We start from the raw sequence: 18,123 nt of genomic DNA on the forward strand, positions 1-18,123 counted from the left end.
GTGACATACCATATACAGCTGGCCAAAGAATTAATTGCTTTTGTGAATCAGTGTAAACATGCGCATGCAAATATGGAGCATTCCCCAGCTGCAGAATTTCGGCTTTTGGGGAATACGTCACACGCGCATGCCTGTGTTTACTCCAATCCATGAAAGCATCTGTGTTTACCAGAGTACTGTTGCGTGCAGCCATTCACTTATATGGTCAGCTGCATGCACCTTCCGTGACTCTCCAGAGGTGTAAACACCTCTCTGGGATTTCAGGCCAAGCTAGTCTTCTAAGCCTCAAGATGTTTGGGTGCAAGAGGCATTACTTTATCTCTGGTCCATCTGCCAAACTATATCAGGTCTCCTCTATATGTTTACACAGTACAAAAAAAGTTTTTTATTTTATAAGAATTTTATACAATTATATGTTTTATGAAGTTATGTTTATCACAGTTTTTTTTTCTCTTTTATCCCCTAGAGTATATCTTGTGGAATAGTTGCTATTGTCCTTTCACGTTACCTCAAACAAACTACACTGGTAAGCAAGAACACGTGGCCTTTGGATAATGTTGGCAATGGATTAAATAGCTGGTGTTATGCTGCCTTTTTTAATGCCACACTAGATATGTATTAAAATTGTATATGTGTCTATGTATATTACTACTGACCTTGTGTTTTGTCTTACAGCGTTGGGCAACAGTGCTTCTTAGTATAATTAATGCGGTGCTTTCTGCTGCCTGCACCGTAGGCATTGCTGTGTCCGTCATTATGACTGTGGCTAATGAAGGTCGCACACTGCTGTCTTCATGTACATTCACCAACCTGCAACTTATCCAGATTTCTTATGAATGTCCTTTCGATCCTACAAGAATCTATGTAAGCTTTAACCTATGGTTTGTTCAAAAGAATTACATTTTAATACATTTTATGTATTTTATACATACAGGGTGCCACTATGTTATTGCTTGTGCAAAGCATGCTGGGTTTCCAAAGCATAACAACTTACTTTAAGGCATTTGGTCAGAAAACAGACTTCATATGTAAGCAGATACAAAATATCACATAAAATACTGATATTTTAAATGGTTTTATCCGTTATGTTCCACCTTGAGATATATATATATTTATTATTATTATTATACAGGATTTATATAGCGCCAACAGTTTGCGCAGCACTTTACAATATAAGGGAGACAGTACAATTACAATACATTTCAGTACAGAAGGAATGTGAGGGCCCTGCTCGTGGAGCTTACGATCTAAAGGAAGGTGATACAAAGGGGATGATCTGGTGGAGGTGATTCAAGTACAGTACTTAGGTGGAGGTGGGTTAGGCTTCCCTGAAGAAGTGAGTTTTCAAAGATCGCCTAAAGGCAGACAGAGTGGGGGCTGACTGAACATGCTGTGGTAGGGAGTTCTAGAGGATGGGAGAGACTCTGGAGAAGTCCTGGAGGAGAGCGTGGGAGGAGGTGATGAGGGAGCTAGAGAGGAAGATATCATGGGAGGAGTGGAGTGGGTGATTTGGGCGGTATCTGTGGATGAGGTTGGCGATGTAGCTAGGGGCAGTGTTGTGGATGGCTTTGTAAGTTGTGGTTAGTATTTTGAATTTTATACATTGGGTTAGTGGAAGCCAGTGAAGGGATTGGCAGAGAGGGGCAGCAGTCGCTGATTGGTTGGTAAGGTGTATGAGTCTAGCAGCAGCATTCATAATAGACTGAAGGGGGGATAGCCTGTGTAACGGTAGACCAGTGAGGAGGGAGTTGCAGTAATCAAGGCGGGATATAACCAAGGCGTGAATAAGTTGTTTTGTGGTGTCATTGGTCAGGAAGGGGCGGATTCTGGAAATGTTTCGGAGGTTGAGGCAGCAGGATTTAGCCAGTGAGTGGATGTGGGGCCCAAAGGGGAGGGCAGAGTCTAGGATTACACCTAGCACCTTGGCATGAGGGGAAGGACCAATGGTTGTGCTGTTGATCTTAATGGTAAAGTCGTGAGTGGGGGATCGGGGAGGAGGAAATATTACAAGCTCAGTTTTTGAAAGACTGAGTTTAAAGTAGTGATGTGACATCCATGCTGATATGTCGCTTAGTAGATTTGTGATACATGAGGAGATTGAGGGGGTGAGCTGGGGAGTGGATAGATAGATCTGGGTGTCATCAGCATAGAGGTGGTATTGGAAGCCATGGGAGGTTATCAGTATGTATGTATATATACATACATACATACATACATACACTGCTCAATAACTTTAAAGGAACACTTTGAAAACACATCAGATCTCAAAAAAATATCATGCTGGATATCTATACTGATATGGACTTGGTAATGTGTTAGGAACGTAAGGATGCCCCATCGTTTGATGGAAATGAAAATTATCCACCTTTAGAGGACTGAATTCAAAGACACCCCAAAAATCAAAGTGAAAAAATTATGCAGTCCATTTTACTGAAATTTAATTGCAGCAACTCAAAATGGTACGCAGTAGTTTGTATGGCCCCCATGTGCTTGTATGCATGCCTGACAACATTGGGGCATGCTCCTAATGAGACGACGGATGGTGTCCTAGGGTATTTCCTCCCAGATCTGGACCAGGGCATCTCTGAGCTCCTGGACCGTCTGAGATGCAACCTGGCGGTGTCCAATGGACCAAAACATGATATCCCAGAGCTGTTCTATTCCTCCAGGAACTGCCTGTATACTCTTGCCACATGAGGCTGGGCATTGTCGTGCACCAGGAGGAACCCAGAACCCACTGCACCAGCATAGGGTCGGACAATGGGTCCAAGGATTTCATCCCGATACCTAATGGCAGTCAGTGTGCCATTGTCTAGCATGTAGAGGTCTGTGCGTCCCTCCCTGGATATGCCTCCCCAGACCATCACTGACCGACCACCAAAACGGTCATGCTGAACAATGTTATAGGCAGCATAACCTTCTCTATGGCTTCTCCAGACCCTTTCATGTCTGTCACATGTGCTCAGGGTGAACCTCCTCTCATCTGTGAAAAGCACAGGGCACCAGTGGTGGACCTGCTAATTCTGGTGTTCAATGGCAAATGCCAATCTATTGTGCCAGGCAGTGAGCACAGGGCCTACTAGAGCAGGGCTTGAAATTTCCACTCGCCTGCTCGCCAATGGCGAGTGGAAATTATGGTGGGGGCGAGTGTGTCCCCCAGGGCAGGGGCGTATCTAGCTCAAGGCACCGCTCCCCGGAAGAAGGGACCTTTTGGGCAGCAGCAGACAGAGCCATGCAGGGCCGCCAGCAGAGGGGTCGCACCAGTACCCTTGCAGTGGCCCGGACAGCAGGAGAATCCATGCGGGTTAGGTTAGTTGCAGAGCCTCTCCCTGTACCTCTCCCTCCAGCAGCTAACGAGCTGGGACCAGGGGACAGCCTGGAGCAGGGAGAGGAGAAGTGTCGGAGAGGAATAAGCCCGGAGCAGGTGAGCTGTGCTGTGTTCTGTGGGATCTCCCTGCCTCCCTCCCTACACTGAAGGATCGTATGGGGCTGCAACCCCCCCCCCCCCTTCCTGCTGCCCGGAGATCAGCAGCCCTTGGAGAAGGTGTTTGTGTGCAGTACCATACGATGTGAGAAAGGAAGAGAGAGAGAAGGGGAAGAGAGGAGAGAGAGGAAAAAGAGAGAGAGGAGAGAGAGAGAGAGGGAAGATGTGTATTTCTGTGTATGTACATGTATCTGTGTGTATGCGTGTCTGTACATGCCTGTGTGTGTATACATGTGTCTGTATGTGTGTGTGTGTACATGTGTCTCTGTGCGTGTGTGTACATGTTTCTGTGTGTGTGTGTACATGTCTGTGTGTGTGTACAGGTGTCTCTGTTTGTGTGTGTTTATTGGTGTCGAGTAACTCTAAGGCCTGGCTAGTAGCTCAGGACTTGAAATTTTAAGCCCTGCACTAGAAGACATCAGGCCTTCAGGCCACCCTCATGAAGTCTGTTTCTGATTGTTTGGTCAGAGACATTCACACCAATGGCCTACTGGAGGTCATTTTGTAGGGCTCTGGCAGTGCTCATCCTGTTCCTCCTTGCATAAAGGAGCAGATACCGGTACTGCTGATGGGTAAGGACCTTCTATGGCCCTGTCCAGCTCTCCTAAAGTAACTGCCTGTCTCCTGGTATCTCCCCCATGCTCTTGAGACTGTGCTGGGAGACACAGCAAACCTTCTGGCAATGGCACGTATTGATGTGCTATCCTGGAGGAGTTGGACTGCCTGTGCAGCATCTGTAGGGTCCAGGTATCGCCTCATTCTACCAGTAGTGACACTGACCCTAGCCAAATGCAAAACTAGTGAAAAACAGTCAGAAAAGATGAGTAGGGAAAAAAGTGTCAGTGGCCTCCACCTGTAAAACCTTTTCTGTTTTGGGGGTCGTCTGATTGTTGCCCATCTAATGCACCTGTTGTTAATTTCATTAACACCAAAGCAGCTGAAACTTATTAACAACCCCTTCTGCTACTTAACTGACCAGATCACTATCCCAGGAGTTTCATTGACTTGATGCTGTACTCTGATTAAAAAGTGTTCCTTTCATTTTTTAGAACAGTGTATATACACACATTATATTGCCAAAAGTATTGGGATGCCTGCCTTTATGCACTCATGAACTTTAATGGCATCCCAGTCTTAGTCCGTAGGGTTCAGTATTGAGTTGGCCCACCCTTTGCAGCTTTAATAGCTTCAACCCATCTGGGAAGGCTGTCCACAAAGTTTAGGAGTGTGTCTATGAGAATGTTTGACCATTCTTCCAGAAACGCATTTGTGAGGTCAGGCACTGATGTCGGATGAGGTCTGGCTCGCAGTCTCTGCTCTAATTCATCCCAAAAAGGTGTTCTATCAGATTGAGGTCAGGACTCTGTGCAGGCCAGTCATGTTCCCCCACCCCAAACTCGCTCATCCATGTATTTATGGACCTTGCTTTCTGCAATGGTGCGCAGTCATGTTGGAACAAGAAGGGGCCATCCCCAAACTGTTCCCGCAAAGTTGGGAGCAGGAAATTGTCCAAAATGTCTTGGTATGCTGATGCCTTAAGAGTTCCCTTCACTGGAACTAAGGGGCAAAGTCCAACCCCTGAAAAACAACTCCACACCATAATCCCCCCTCCAACAAACTTTACACTTGGCACAATGCAGTCAGGCAAGTACTGTTCTCCTGGGAACCGCCAAACCCAGACAGGTCCATTGGATTACCAGACAGAGAAGCGAGAATGGTCACTCCAGAGAACTCTCTACTGCTCTAGAGTCCAGTGGCAGCGTGGTTTACACCACTGCATGCAATGCTTGGCATTGCACTTGTTGATGTAGGCTTGGATGCAGCTGCTCGGCCATGGAAACCCATTCCATGAAGCTCTCTATGCACTGTTGTTGTACTAATCTAAAGGCCACATGAAGTTTGGAGGTCTTTAGCTATTGACTCTGCAGACAGCTGGTGACTTCTGCGCACTGTGCGCTTCAGCATGCGCTGACCCTGCTCTGTCATTTTATATGGCCTACCACTTCGTGGCTGAGTTGCTGTTGTTCCCAGTTGCTTTCAGTTTGCTATAATACCACTAACAGTTGAGCGTGGAATATTTAGTAGCAAGGAAATGTCACAGATGGACGTTTTGCACAAGTGGCAACCTATCACGGTACCACGCTTGAATTCACTGAGCTCCTGAGAGTGACCAATTCCTTCATGAATGTTTGTAGAAGCAGTCTGCTTGCCGAGGTGCTTGGTTTTATACACCTACAGCCATTGAGGTGATTGGAACTCCTGAATCCAATGATTTGGAGGGGTGTCCCAATGATTTGGGCACTATAGTGAATATACATTTCTTCTTTTTTTTTTTAACCCTCATGTATACACACTACTGAACTACTGCATTTAGATTATATTGGGGAAGCCAAGAAGATCTTGTGGCTGAATCCACTCCTGTATGTGATCTCTGCTAAAAATGTTGCTCTGGTACTCTTGTCCCTCACCTAGGGTTAGGATGCTCATTGCAGTCCTTCTGCTAGATCTCAGATGTGGTGGCAAGTTTAGCTCCATTACTGGGTTCCCATGAGCAGGTTTCTAAGACTTCTACGTTTTCAGAGGTTTTAAAACCAATCTTTATGTTCTACTTTTTAAATAGCTTTTTTGAGCAAAGTGTATCAACTACATACAGTAGACAGCGCTGTGGTCTGGCAACAGGATGGAGACTTCCTGTCCCACTCGCGGGAAAAAACGCAAGTCAGGTTGAGGGTTGCTCAGCCATTCACAGGAAGCTTTGTATTCTATAATAGCATTCAAAGCTTCCTCTGATGGGTTGAGGCAGAGATCATGACATCTGCCTGCCTCTCTGCCTCATCCAATCAGAGAAAGGTCCAAAACGTCCTCTGATTGTGCTGAGCTGTGCTCAGTCCTACTAGATTTTGTTCCAGGAATGGGAAGGGAAGCCTCTGTCCCACTGCCCAAAAACAGGGTAATATACTGAATGTAGTAGATGCTATATACAATTTATACAGTGCTCTTTTACTGAAATACATTTTTTAATGAGTCTAACGTGTCGCAACTATGGTTGCCGAATATTGACCTGAATAGGAAAGTTTGCAGCCACTCGGCATGCTACATTAAATTGGTTGCAAATCTGTGAAATTTTTGAAAATCTTGAAATCTTTTAAAACCCATTTTAATTATTGTTTTGTATAGAGTTAGAACCTCTGTTGGGTTTTTATTGCTGTCTGTTTACCTAGTGGGGAAGTTCACCTTTTCTGTTTGTCTTAGTGACCGCTGTCAAAAATGTTGAGTTCTCATTTGTAGTGGAATAGAGGTAAAATATTCTGAAAGCAATATGTGTTCCAGATTGCAACTATCTGAGAGATAGCCTGTCAGATTTTCTTTCACTATCTGTGTCCCATTGGGGAGATTTCCCTTCACTTCCTGTTGCATAGCCAAAATAGGAAGTCAGAGGAAATCCATGCAAAATAAGGGAATACCTTGGGGACCCAAAGGTCACCAGAACTAGTGTCCCCATTGAAAGATTTCCCCTCTATTACTTTTCTGGGGACAACCCAAAATTTGCGATTTTCTTTTACTTTCACTTTCAATAATAATGGTAAACAGGACAAAGGGGGGGCACGGCACAGACAGCAATAACAAACTGACAAGGGTTCTAATCCATCGCCACTCTATCAAAAACTAAAAAATAGGTTTTGCTTTTAGTTATACTTTAATTTTTGCAGGCTGTTCTTATAACTACATCCTCCTGTGCAGATAATCATTGCAACCATCTGGCTTATCCACCATAGTGTAATAGGTTGTATGACCTCTTTCACTTTGCAGAGTACAACGCTGTGTCTTTGGGTGATCTCTATTTTACTGGATACCATTGAAGTTTTTTTCAGCGCCCGCTGTTATGTGACAGTACTAAGGTTGATGGATGTTCATTTGTGCTCCAAGAAAAAAAAGAAAGTAAGTGCACATTATACAACTCATGCGTTAAATAATATGGGTATTATCGATCACTTGTCAATGGCAAGGATGGCTTTTCAAGACATATACAGTTGTGTTCAAAAGTTTGCATACCCTGCCAGAAATTGTGAAATTTTGGCATTGATATTGAAATTATGAGTGATCATGCCAAAAAAAGTCTTCTATTTAAGGATAGTGATCATATGAAGCCATTTATTATCACATGGGTGTTTGGCTCCTTTTTAAATCATAATGATAACAGAAATCCAAATGGCCCTGATTAAAAGTTTATATACCTTGGAATTTTTGACCTTGGTACTGACACATAAGGTGACACATACAGGTTAAAATGGTAATTAAAGGTTAATTTCACACATCTGTAGATTTTTCAATGCGTTTGTTAGCTCCCACGTGGATGCACTGAGCAGGCTAGATACTGAGCCATGGGGAGAAGAGGAGAATTGTCAAAAGACCTGAATAACAAGGTAATGGAACTTTCTGAAGATGGAAAAGGACATAAACAGATTTCCAAAGCCTTGAATGTGCAAGTCAGTACTGTTCAATAACTTATTAAGAAGTGGAAAATTTGGAGATGTCTTTTCTGTTCCCCATGGCTCAGTGTCTAGTCTGCTCAGTGCATCCACATGAGAGCTAACAAACTCACTTACTATTTATACACAGACACTAATTGTAATTTAAAAAGCCACAGATGTAGGAAATTAATCTTAAATTGCCATTTTAATCTGTATGTGTGTCACCTTGTGTGTCTGTACAAAGGCCAAACATTCCAGGGTATGTAAACTTTTGATCAGGGCCATTTGGGTGATTTCTGTTATTAGGATTTAAAAATGAGCCAAACAACTACAGTATGTGATACTAAATGGCTTCATATGATCACTAACCTTAAATAAAATACAGTTGTTTGGTATGATCAGTCAAATGTATAATGTCAATGCCAAAATTTCATGATTTCTGCCAGGGTATACAAACTTTTGAACACAACTGTTTGTATGTAGAATATTAGGATGGAACTGTATGAAAGGCAGTGATATGTCACAGAGTATACAGAACCTAAAATCTGACATCTGTATTTAAATATAATGTGCCAGTGTATGGAGAAAGGATGGTTCCCACATCTAGTCACTCCCTCATCTTCATGTACCTGTGACTGCTGACATACAATCAATTCTGACTGTAACCCTTATCTCTGCACACTTCCTTACCAATTCTACTCTTTAGTTCATTGAAGTGTAAGCAAGCTATGTTCTCAAGTTTCCACCACAACTATTATGGTTTTCTTTCTTGTCCATTGAGACACACACACGAAGATTTTACCTTTAGGCTATACTGTTACCTACAACAGGACTGGACACCTGCAAACAAAACTTAAGCCAAAAAACCCTTCCCACTACCTCTCAGAATGCCCTAGCAGCATGGGCATCTTTTCTACTAATTCTGAATTGCTCCAGTCCTTGACAGATGAGCTTTCCCCTGATGAGTTGCAGTCTATTGAGATTACTTCTAAATTACAGGAGACATTCTGACAGGCTGTTTGCTCCCCCTAAACGCTTATTAGCCTTGTATCCATTTAGTGAAGATTTTGGTCTATGCTCACTATGGATCCGCTAGTTTCCCACCCTAACCATTGCAGTGGAGGACACACCTGTCTTTAAGCAGTATTAAACCCAAAGCCAAAAATGTATTATATAGCAGTTTACTAATTATTAAATACTGTGGCTGGATGCAATTATTTTTTAGGTTTTTTCCCTTTATTTCATCCAGTGATCTGACCAGTAACACAACTCCTGTCTCAAGGTGCCTACACTGTGGATGAAGGAGCACAAAGACACTTTTGGACAGCAGTATTGTTAATCTGGGAAGAGGGTAGTGTTACATGGACTAGCAGGTTTAGATGCACTAACAAATTAAAGTCAAACTAACACTCTTTAACCATGTGGTTTCTGCACTGTAGCCGAATGACGGCTACAGCGCAGTTACCCAGTTCTCACGTTCTCCCAAAACGATTTCTGTGATCGCTGTATCCTACAGACACAGCTGATCACGTGATGAGGTAAAAGGCCAATCACAGCTGCCTTTTATCACGTGATCAGCTGTGTCCAATGACACAGCAGATCACGGAGTAAATATAGTTGCCGGTTATTAGTAGCACTGTGACTCTGTCACAGTGTGAGGAAAGTACTGGCAATAACCGGCAGCTGTCACAGAGGAGATCGGCACTGATCATCAGGGCACTGATGATCAGTGTCCTGCAGTGGCACGCACCAGTGCCCCCCATCAGTGTCTCTCATCAGTGCTGCCCAACAGTGCCACCCATCAGTGTCGCCTATCAGTGCCCAGCAGTGCCTCCAGTCAGTGCTGCCAATCAGGGCTGTCAGTCAGTGCCGCCCATCAGTGCCACTTAGTGCAGCATCATCAGTGCCTCCTCATCATTGCCCACCAGTGCTGCCTATCCATGCCACCTCATCAGTTCCCATCAGTGCTGCCTATCAGTGCAGCCTCATCAATGCACATCAGTGAAGGAGAAAAATTACCTTTTTGCAAAATTTTAGGATAGAAACAAAGAAAAACTTTTTTTTTCTCAAATTTTTTGCTTTTTTGTGTTTATAGCGCAAAAAATAAAACACCCAGTGGAGATTAAATACCACCAAAAGAAAGCTCTATTTGTGTGAAAAAAATGCTAAAAATTTCATATGGGTACAATGTTACATGACTGCGCAATTGTCATTCATAGTGCGACAGTGCTTAAAGCTGAAAATTGGCCTGCGCACGAAGGGGGTATAAGTGCCCAGTAGGCAGGTGGTTAAGCAGTTACATTAACAGTTTTTTTTTCTTTGGGATAAAGGTTTTACATAAATTAATTGTAAGCACCTTTGTCAGTAGTAAATCATTTGTCTTATCCCTGTAACTGCTACATCTGCAAGACTGCTTGTTCTTTTGAAAAACAACAGACTTGGCTGGATCATCAGGTGAAAATAAATGAAAGAGTCTAAAAAAATAAATGCAGCCACCACATGTAAGAATTGGTAAGCTGCAATGTAATACATGTTTATTTTTGGGTTTAATACAGCTTTAAGGACCCAGACAATAAATAGTTGGAAACCTATTCAAGAGCCCTGTTCTCACTGGCAGACCCTGCCCTTCATTCAGTTACGCCTATGGCCTTACTTTGTCAAACCATGATTTACTGGTCAAAATCATTAAAAGAGATCTAACCAGATACTTTTCTCTCGGATTCTTACTCTCCAGTACAGAAGCAAAAAGAACTCTTCACTTTTACATGAGAGCTCTAGGGGTGATGGTAGCCTTTTTCGAGTCAGTGTATTTTGCTCAGTTTCATGCCAGACTTCTAAAAGAGACAAGTTGATCCAGTCCCTGGTCAGACTGATTTGTCTATCACTGAGCACCAGGTTGTCTCTGTCCTGGTGGCTCAGGAGTCAGGCTCTGGAGACTTTCCCTTTATTTGGAAGAATCTCACAATGGATGCCAGCCTGTCAGGTTGGGGAGGATTCCAGAGCACCCTGTCAGTGCAGGGGACTTTAAAGGACATTGAAGGAGTCCTATCTCCTGATCAACATTCTAGAACTTCTGCCACTTTGGCTGGATCTATAGCTTTGGAACTTACTAATGGAAGGTCATCTGATCTGGATTCAGTGAGAATCAATCACAAGGAAGGAACCAGGAAGGCAAGCGAGGTAGAACGAATGCTGTCCAAGGCAGAACATCACATTCAAGCCTGTAAATTAGTTAGCTGTTAATATTAAAGGCATAGACAATTGCCAGGTAGACTTCCTCAGCCAGGGGTGCTTGAATCCGGGAAGTGGTTCCAACACTTGGAGGTGTTCCAGGACCTGTGCCACAGTTTGGGGAAGCCAGATATAAACCTTATCGCCTCCAGGTTTAATAAAGAAGTTATCAGGTTTGTCTCTAGATACTGGAATCCGCTAGCTGAAGCAGTGGATGCTCTGGTGGTTCTATGGAATCTGAACACCCTGACCTCTGGCTGAAACAGCTGTTCCTCCCCGAGACAGCTGCCTTGTCTGCTTTACAGGATCAAACTGGAGGGCATTCATTTGATCCTTTTTGCGCTAAACTGGCCAAGGCAGATTTGATGTTCCAACCTTGTAAGACTACTGACAGATGTTCTGTGGGCTCTACCTGATCTCAGGATCTTCTGTCCAAAGAAGTGATTTACCATCCTACTTCATGTTTGCAAGCTTTAATGGCCTGGCTGTTGAACCCCAGGTTTTAGGGACAGGGGCACCTCTGAGTCTGTGATTCTTACAATGCTAAAAGGAAATATACTACTCACAAGGTCTGTCATTGAACATGAAAGGAAAATTTCACTTAGTCTGAGTCTCGGGGCATCAACCCCAAGAGTTTCTTCATGGGATGAATTGAATGCAGTAAGGTAAAAACCCTCCTGACTTTCAACCATTTTAAAAAGTAAAAAATGTGTCTAACGCTGAACATTTCTGGCAAAATTCAGCTAGTGCAGGGTTAAGGGCTGCAGGAGATGCTGAGAGCAGTCAGAAGGCTCAGAATTTCTAAAACAAGTTCTCCCTTCTCTTGGTGGTGTGTACAGTTGAAAAGAAAATACACAGTGGATCCCATACTTTCCTTAATAGTGCAATCCAGCAGTAGTTTTTATGGTATAATACCATAACACAAGGGGCTGAGCCCTGATTACACAGTGTGTTTCTAACCCGTGAAGCATAAAGCTTTTTTTAATACAATGGAAGTACTCAAACATAATTTAAAGTGAAGTTTCCTTTCAAGTGCTGTCTCAGAAAGGAGGTTAGTAGAAATCTCCCCAGCAATATCCTAGAAAGCAACAAACACTTGACAGAAGTTCTAATCTCTATATACTTTATCCAAAACTAAAGCAGTCCCATTAGCAAGCAGTGGGGTATAATAGGTGCTTGGAATCCTGAAATGTGAAGGCAACCTTTAAAATTACTATTTTGTGTGAAGCACAAACATTTGAACTGGCTTGACATTTTGGGGACTCTTTACATATATGTAGTACAAGGCTATTTTGGTAAGTGGCAAAAATGTAATCCCCTAAATTCTGCAGTGTTTTTGCCTCCACTACTCTATACTTTAATAAGTGCATTGCTTGAAAATTGTTGGATAAATCACTAACCTCCTTGTAATTTCCCATTTTTCTATAGGTCAGAATCCACTTTTCTGTGGAAGAAGAAAGTAAAAGAGAGCAAGAAGGGCTGAATGCTACAGACAGCTACAAAGAATGGGTGTAATATTCAGGTACCAACTAGACAAAACAGTTCTCATATCAAGGCTCTAAACTATGCTTTGCTATGAACATTTGAAGACCTATCAGGAGAGAACATGCGCAGCAAAACTCAGACTTTTACATATCATAACAGTATTGTTACTATACAAAAACAAAAGCTTAAACCATGCCAATACATTTGTCTTTATGCCAACAGATTTGAGGGTGTGGCTCCTAGGACCAACAAGAACAAGTAACTCTGCCGCTCCCCTAATGTGGAAAATAACCCTTAACAATTAAATCCTAAACTGTTCCTCAGCCCCTAATGGTCCTAGCCATAGAGAGAGCCATTAAAATGCAGGACAAAAGCTACAGGGTAACAGCCATTTGCACCTGCTACTAATATTTGACTTTTTTTTTTTAGCTTCCCCACTAGCTTGTTTTTCCAGTGGAGTAAAGGAAAAAGTCCTGTGTAAGCTCCATGCAAGGACTCTATCCCCAGATTGGGTGGTTGGCTGTTCAGGAACCCAGTACTGCATGGTTTCCATTCCCCTAACAACCCCTAAACTAAGGCCTGAACACTTAACGTCTCCCATCAATCCCTATCCTGCTATATTCTCATCTGTGTGCTGGAACCATTCAGACATCAGTGTAGAATAACTACTTGATCTATGGGGTCTTAAGCAAAACCCCTAACATCCCCAAAGGGTAGCACATAATGTTCAGTGCTTGCAAGGCAACAGACAATGGTCAAAGACTGGATATACTTTAGGGCATGGTCAGAAACAGCAGATATGCTACAGGTGATGCTACAGTTCTAAGAATAAAGACATACTACAAATGTGTATGGAGACATGGGAAATACTTAGAGACTGTCGTGAAGAAACTGTAATGGCAGTGATCTTTATCAGTCTCTTGTAACATTTCCTCTATTTCCAATTCAGTGCCCACTAAAGCCCCCTAAAAATACTAACATCACATTTGGCATTCCCTCAACATGATTCATTTTAAAAAGGTACACTGTAAAATATACACAAAAATAGAAGCAAGAATGGTCTGCACAGAAAAAGCAAGAAAGTGTGAAAGAATGAAACCAAATCATTTAGCTAGTAGAAGCCAACATAATTATTTTCCTTTGCTGACCCTGAGTAAGCAGCTGAAAAATAAAACAGTGGCTACTGGTGATTGGAGCCTTTCAGAGTGTAGTGCAGCTGTTCATGGCAACCAATCAACTTCTAGCTTTCATTTTCAAAGCTTAACCGAACAAGTGTAAATTAGAAGCTGATTGGTTACTATGTACAGAATAAAGCAAGGTGCAGCGCTAAAATGATCAACTGTTCTAGATTCTGTCTGCCCTCAAGTTTTAGTAAATTTACCCCAAAGGGCTAAAGGTTGGACACCAGGGTACTTTGTCAAAATCATGCAGTGCCAAGACCCCAGCATCAGAAGAAACTTTCACCATCTTGATGTTTGGATGTGCTTAATCTATAGTTACTATTTCAAGTTTACGTCGTGCTCCAAAAGCAACTTGGAAGATGCTATAGTAACCATCAGCTGAAAAATGTGCATGATAACTGAAGCAATATAACATTTAGACATGGATACAACACTTTATTTGTTATAGAAAAATCAGTGTTCCCCCTGTTCTGGGGACTTTACAGTGATAAAAAATGACCAACATAATTGCTGCACTAAACCAGCCTCGCTGACAGAGCAGGTTTTGTGTATTGCAGACATACAAGGTTCAACCTTTGACCTCAGCACACACCATTTATGTTTTTTCACAACCTCAGAGCCCGTTCACACTTGTTTGTTTTCTTGTAGTTAAAAAACATGTTTACTGCATTAAAAAGCAGTTTACGTGGAAATTCAATTGGTTTCTACATGGTTAGTTCACATCTATGCGTTCCTACTTGGGACAGTTTTTAAAATATGCCATGTAGCATTTTGTTCGCAAACATTGGAGAGACAGTGTCACTTTGTCTAATTAGGACAGTGTCTGTGAGAACCCCCTTATTGACCCAGTGATACTTACCTCTGCAGCGATTGCCTGCTGTACCTTCCTCTGTTGCAGAAGCCACCAAAATACCTATGTCGGAAGTGTTGGGTGACATCACTCCATTTATAATGTGGCAGTATTCTGGCCTAGACTGACATCTAGACCCCAGTGCCTACATGAAAGGAGGTCACATGCTGTCCTATACCAGGAATCATCAAATGAGTATTAATGGAAATGAATGTTAAATGAAACACGTGTCATGCATTTTTTTTTCTCTAACACAACTGCACCATGGTAAAATTCTATACCCATTCCCAGTGTTCCTCCCTTACTTTGAATAATGCATCAACAAAATACACATGTTTAAAAGGCACAAAAGCGCACTTAAATGCATGTATAAAATGTACAAAGACATGCATATATCTATGCAGTGTAAAAAAATGCATACATTACTGCATATGTCTAAGTGTGAAAGGGCCCTTACTCTACAGAGGTCAGCTATGCATAGAACAGACTCCCACTGGTCAAATGGGCAACAACAAACAAAATAAAACCAAGTCAACAAGCTGTTATACGTGGGTCCATATTAATTCAAACAGAATATGACCCACATAATAGTACTCAATATAGTAGTGCCCTTCATAGCTTCGTGTATATTCTCAATAGGTCATAGCTGTCACAGATGTTCGTCCTTCTTTCATGTGGTTATACAAAGACTAAACAAAAAATCATTCATTGTTCATGTAGCTCAAGAAAGAAACTCCAGTTAATATACAACTCGTTTTTTAACAAAAAACATGAACAATGCCATCCACACATGAGTGTTACTTTTTAACACATTCTCTATGGAATGTAAGCCAAAGGAATGTATTCAATGTTAAAACTGAATAATGAAAAAAATTTCCACAGGCTCCAAGACTGTATTGTAAATCACATACATCAGGGTTTAAAGGCTGTCTGCTCAAAATGTATATTTAGATAGCTATCTGGAATTGAAGGCTAAATTCACCTTTTTTGTCAAAAATATAAATGCACATTTTTTACTCTGAAGCCTGTGAAGCACTGCACCTACGATCAGCAGATCGCAGGTGCAATGTCAGGCTCCTGCAGATCGCAGGTGCAATGTCAGGCTCCTGCAGATCGCAGATGCAATGTCAGGCTCCTGCAGATCCCAGGTGCAATGTCAGGCTCCTGCAGACTCTACACTGTCTGCACGTACCTCCTATATGGGCAGACAGTTGCTGAAGTCTAGGAAGAATCTATGAACTACAAGAGCACTCACCAGTGGAGGGTAGTCAGGTGTATATGGACATAGAGCTCATAGAGCAGAGCGGACTCTGTCCATGGCCACTCTACAGAAATTCTGTTACATTCAGCAGGGAAAATGTAAGCTGATCCCCTGCTGATTGGAACCAAAACCACCCCATGTCAAAGGGGCCTTACTGTACATATCTTTTCAGTATCATTTTATTCACACTAATAAAAGTAAATGGCACTGCAGCCAAGAAACAATGTACTGCCAATCTTACAGCCATGAGCCTGACAAGTATGGAAATCAAACTTCACGGTATCTATACCCTTTGTTAATGGAGGCATTTACTGACAAACTGTGTCAGAATAAATTAGGAAATTTAATCTGCTTTATTAGAAAATGCTAAAGGAATACTGGTGGTCAAGAAAGTAATTCTATGCTCCATGCTCTTTTTATAGTCCATTATGAAAATGCTGCATCTTCCAACTGCAATTTTATCAGCACTGACTGCACTCTTAGACAATTTAACACATGAACTTTAGTCAGAAAATGAAGTTCTTTAGGATAGCCCCTTTTGTAGAGGCCAATCTGCTGACAGCCTAAAGATATACTGCTGCTCAGAGGCTCTAAACTTCAGCAAAACGGCAGGAAACAGGAGCAATGCTGAAGGCAATTTACAGCACACACTACTTTTGGTAGCATAATTATTAATGTGAAATGTACAGTATGTGCCTTGCTAAAGAACATTATTTTTTATCAAGTTGTTATGGGTAACGTTCCACTTTAAGACACTACATTAATGTGAGCGTCACTTTATAGCACCTTTACAGAAGCCTCTGGCTAAGGTAATAGAGTCAGACTCCCAGACACAAATGCGATGTCACCTGATCGTTCAAAGCCCTGCCCTGTACCTGCTAAGCCTCACTACTTGTTATTTATATGTGGTGCCTGTTGCAAAATGCTGCACTATCACTTCAAACATGCAGGAGAAATTATGAACAGTTCATACATGACTCACATATATCATATCTAATCATCAATGCCTGCAAAGTGAATGAATGATCTTGTAATAGAGAACAGACAAAGGGCAATCCTAATGAATCAGCACTTTGTTTCACAGGTATGCAAGCTTTCTTGTGTTATTGAGCATATAGGATTATACAGCGATATGGAAGCACTCTTTTTTTTAAACCATTGGAGAATCTAAAAACTCCTGATCTTATGTTACCTCTTTATATAACATTGCTTTGTTTTTAGTGACAGGCAGTTAGTATAATAAAAAGACATCAATACTATTAAAAATACTCTTTTTCCTATAGAAGCAACTTTCAGTGCAGCTAGGTTTCTTCATTCTATTGCTTTAAGGATGCACACATAATATACATACAAATAATATATCTGGCAATATATGCATGGATGAATGTTTGTCACTTTATACTGAAAAAGTATTAAGAGCTGATTCAGTTCTAATGAAAAATCAAGTAGGGTCTAACTATATGCAGATCCTCCACCCAGAACAGAAGGACACTAGGTCAAACAGGTTCCCTCTAATGAGATGAAGGAAGAAGAATACAAAAGGAAAGTGCATATCTAAACATAATAATCTAATACCATCCCTCTCATCCCCTAATAAATAAATTAAATATAGCGTGCATAGTTACTCCCTGCTTTAGTGCAACCAGTTCCACTTTTGCCCACTTCAGTAAAGACCACCTTGATTCACTGCCATGCATTATATATCAAAGCAAGGCAGCTAGTGGTCACTTACTTTATGTCTTAGCATCTCTTACTATTCCAATGTGTATCTGGTCTCTTTAGACACTTTATTATGCCCTACCCACCCTTGTGCCCCAAATCTCCATGCAACCCATGGTTACTCCATACAATAAACATAATACAAGTTTTATAGTAATAAATAAATAGGGGGTAGGAAGTGGGCTGATTGACTGGCAGTGCTTTCAAGTCCATCTAATGCCCAAAAGGATTCTGGGACAGGCCGCTGTGCAGTGGCGAGGCACAGCCACTAGATGAATTGGATGGTTCCCAGGCTGTAGACAGCTTCAGAACTGTGATGCTGTGCTGGGGTCACACTGCAGTAACCGCACAATAGATGGGTCACTTTTGGCACCTTTAATGAATTCCTCCAGCGATAATTTACCTAGAATGATAAGAAATACAGATAGAGGTAAGCAGAA

General features: G+C 42.0%; 2 protein-coding genes across 5 annotated transcripts in view; one reads left to right on the forward strand and one right to left on the reverse strand.

Moving 5' to 3' along the window:
• The window catches only part of TMEM54 (transmembrane protein 54), a 75,075-nt gene that overhangs the window by 48,634 nt on the left and 8,318 nt on the right, over nt 1-18,123 (forward strand). The window contains exons 3-6 of the mRNA XM_089678990.1: nt 467-526; nt 676-864; nt 7,295-7,423; nt 12,616-12,709. Coding sequence (XP_089535116.1) covers nt 467-526; nt 676-864; nt 7,295-7,423; nt 12,616-12,702 — 465 coding nt within the window. The 3' untranslated portion in view covers nt 12,703-12,709. The remainder of the gene's footprint in view (nt 1-466; nt 527-675; nt 865-7,294; nt 7,424-12,615; nt 12,710-18,123) is intronic.
• The window catches only part of HPCA (hippocalcin), a 33,726-nt gene continuing 29,870 nt past the window's right edge, over nt 14,268-18,123 (reverse strand). For all 4 annotated transcript variants that reach the window (XM_089678995.1, XM_089678994.1, XM_089678993.1 and 1 more), the window contains one exon: nt 14,268-18,086. In XM_089678995.1, the coding sequence (XP_089535121.1) occupies nt 17,989-18,086 (98 nt within the window). In that variant the 3' untranslated portion in view covers nt 14,268-17,988. The remainder of the gene's footprint in view (nt 18,087-18,123) is intronic.

This window comes from Staurois parvus, unplaced genomic scaffold, assembly GCF_062004578.1.
Source record: "Staurois parvus isolate SC_StPar_1 unplaced genomic scaffold, SC_StPar_1.0 ptg000214l, whole genome shotgun sequence".
NCBI classification, from domain to species: Eukaryota; Metazoa; Chordata; class Amphibia; order Anura; family Ranidae; genus Staurois; species Staurois parvus.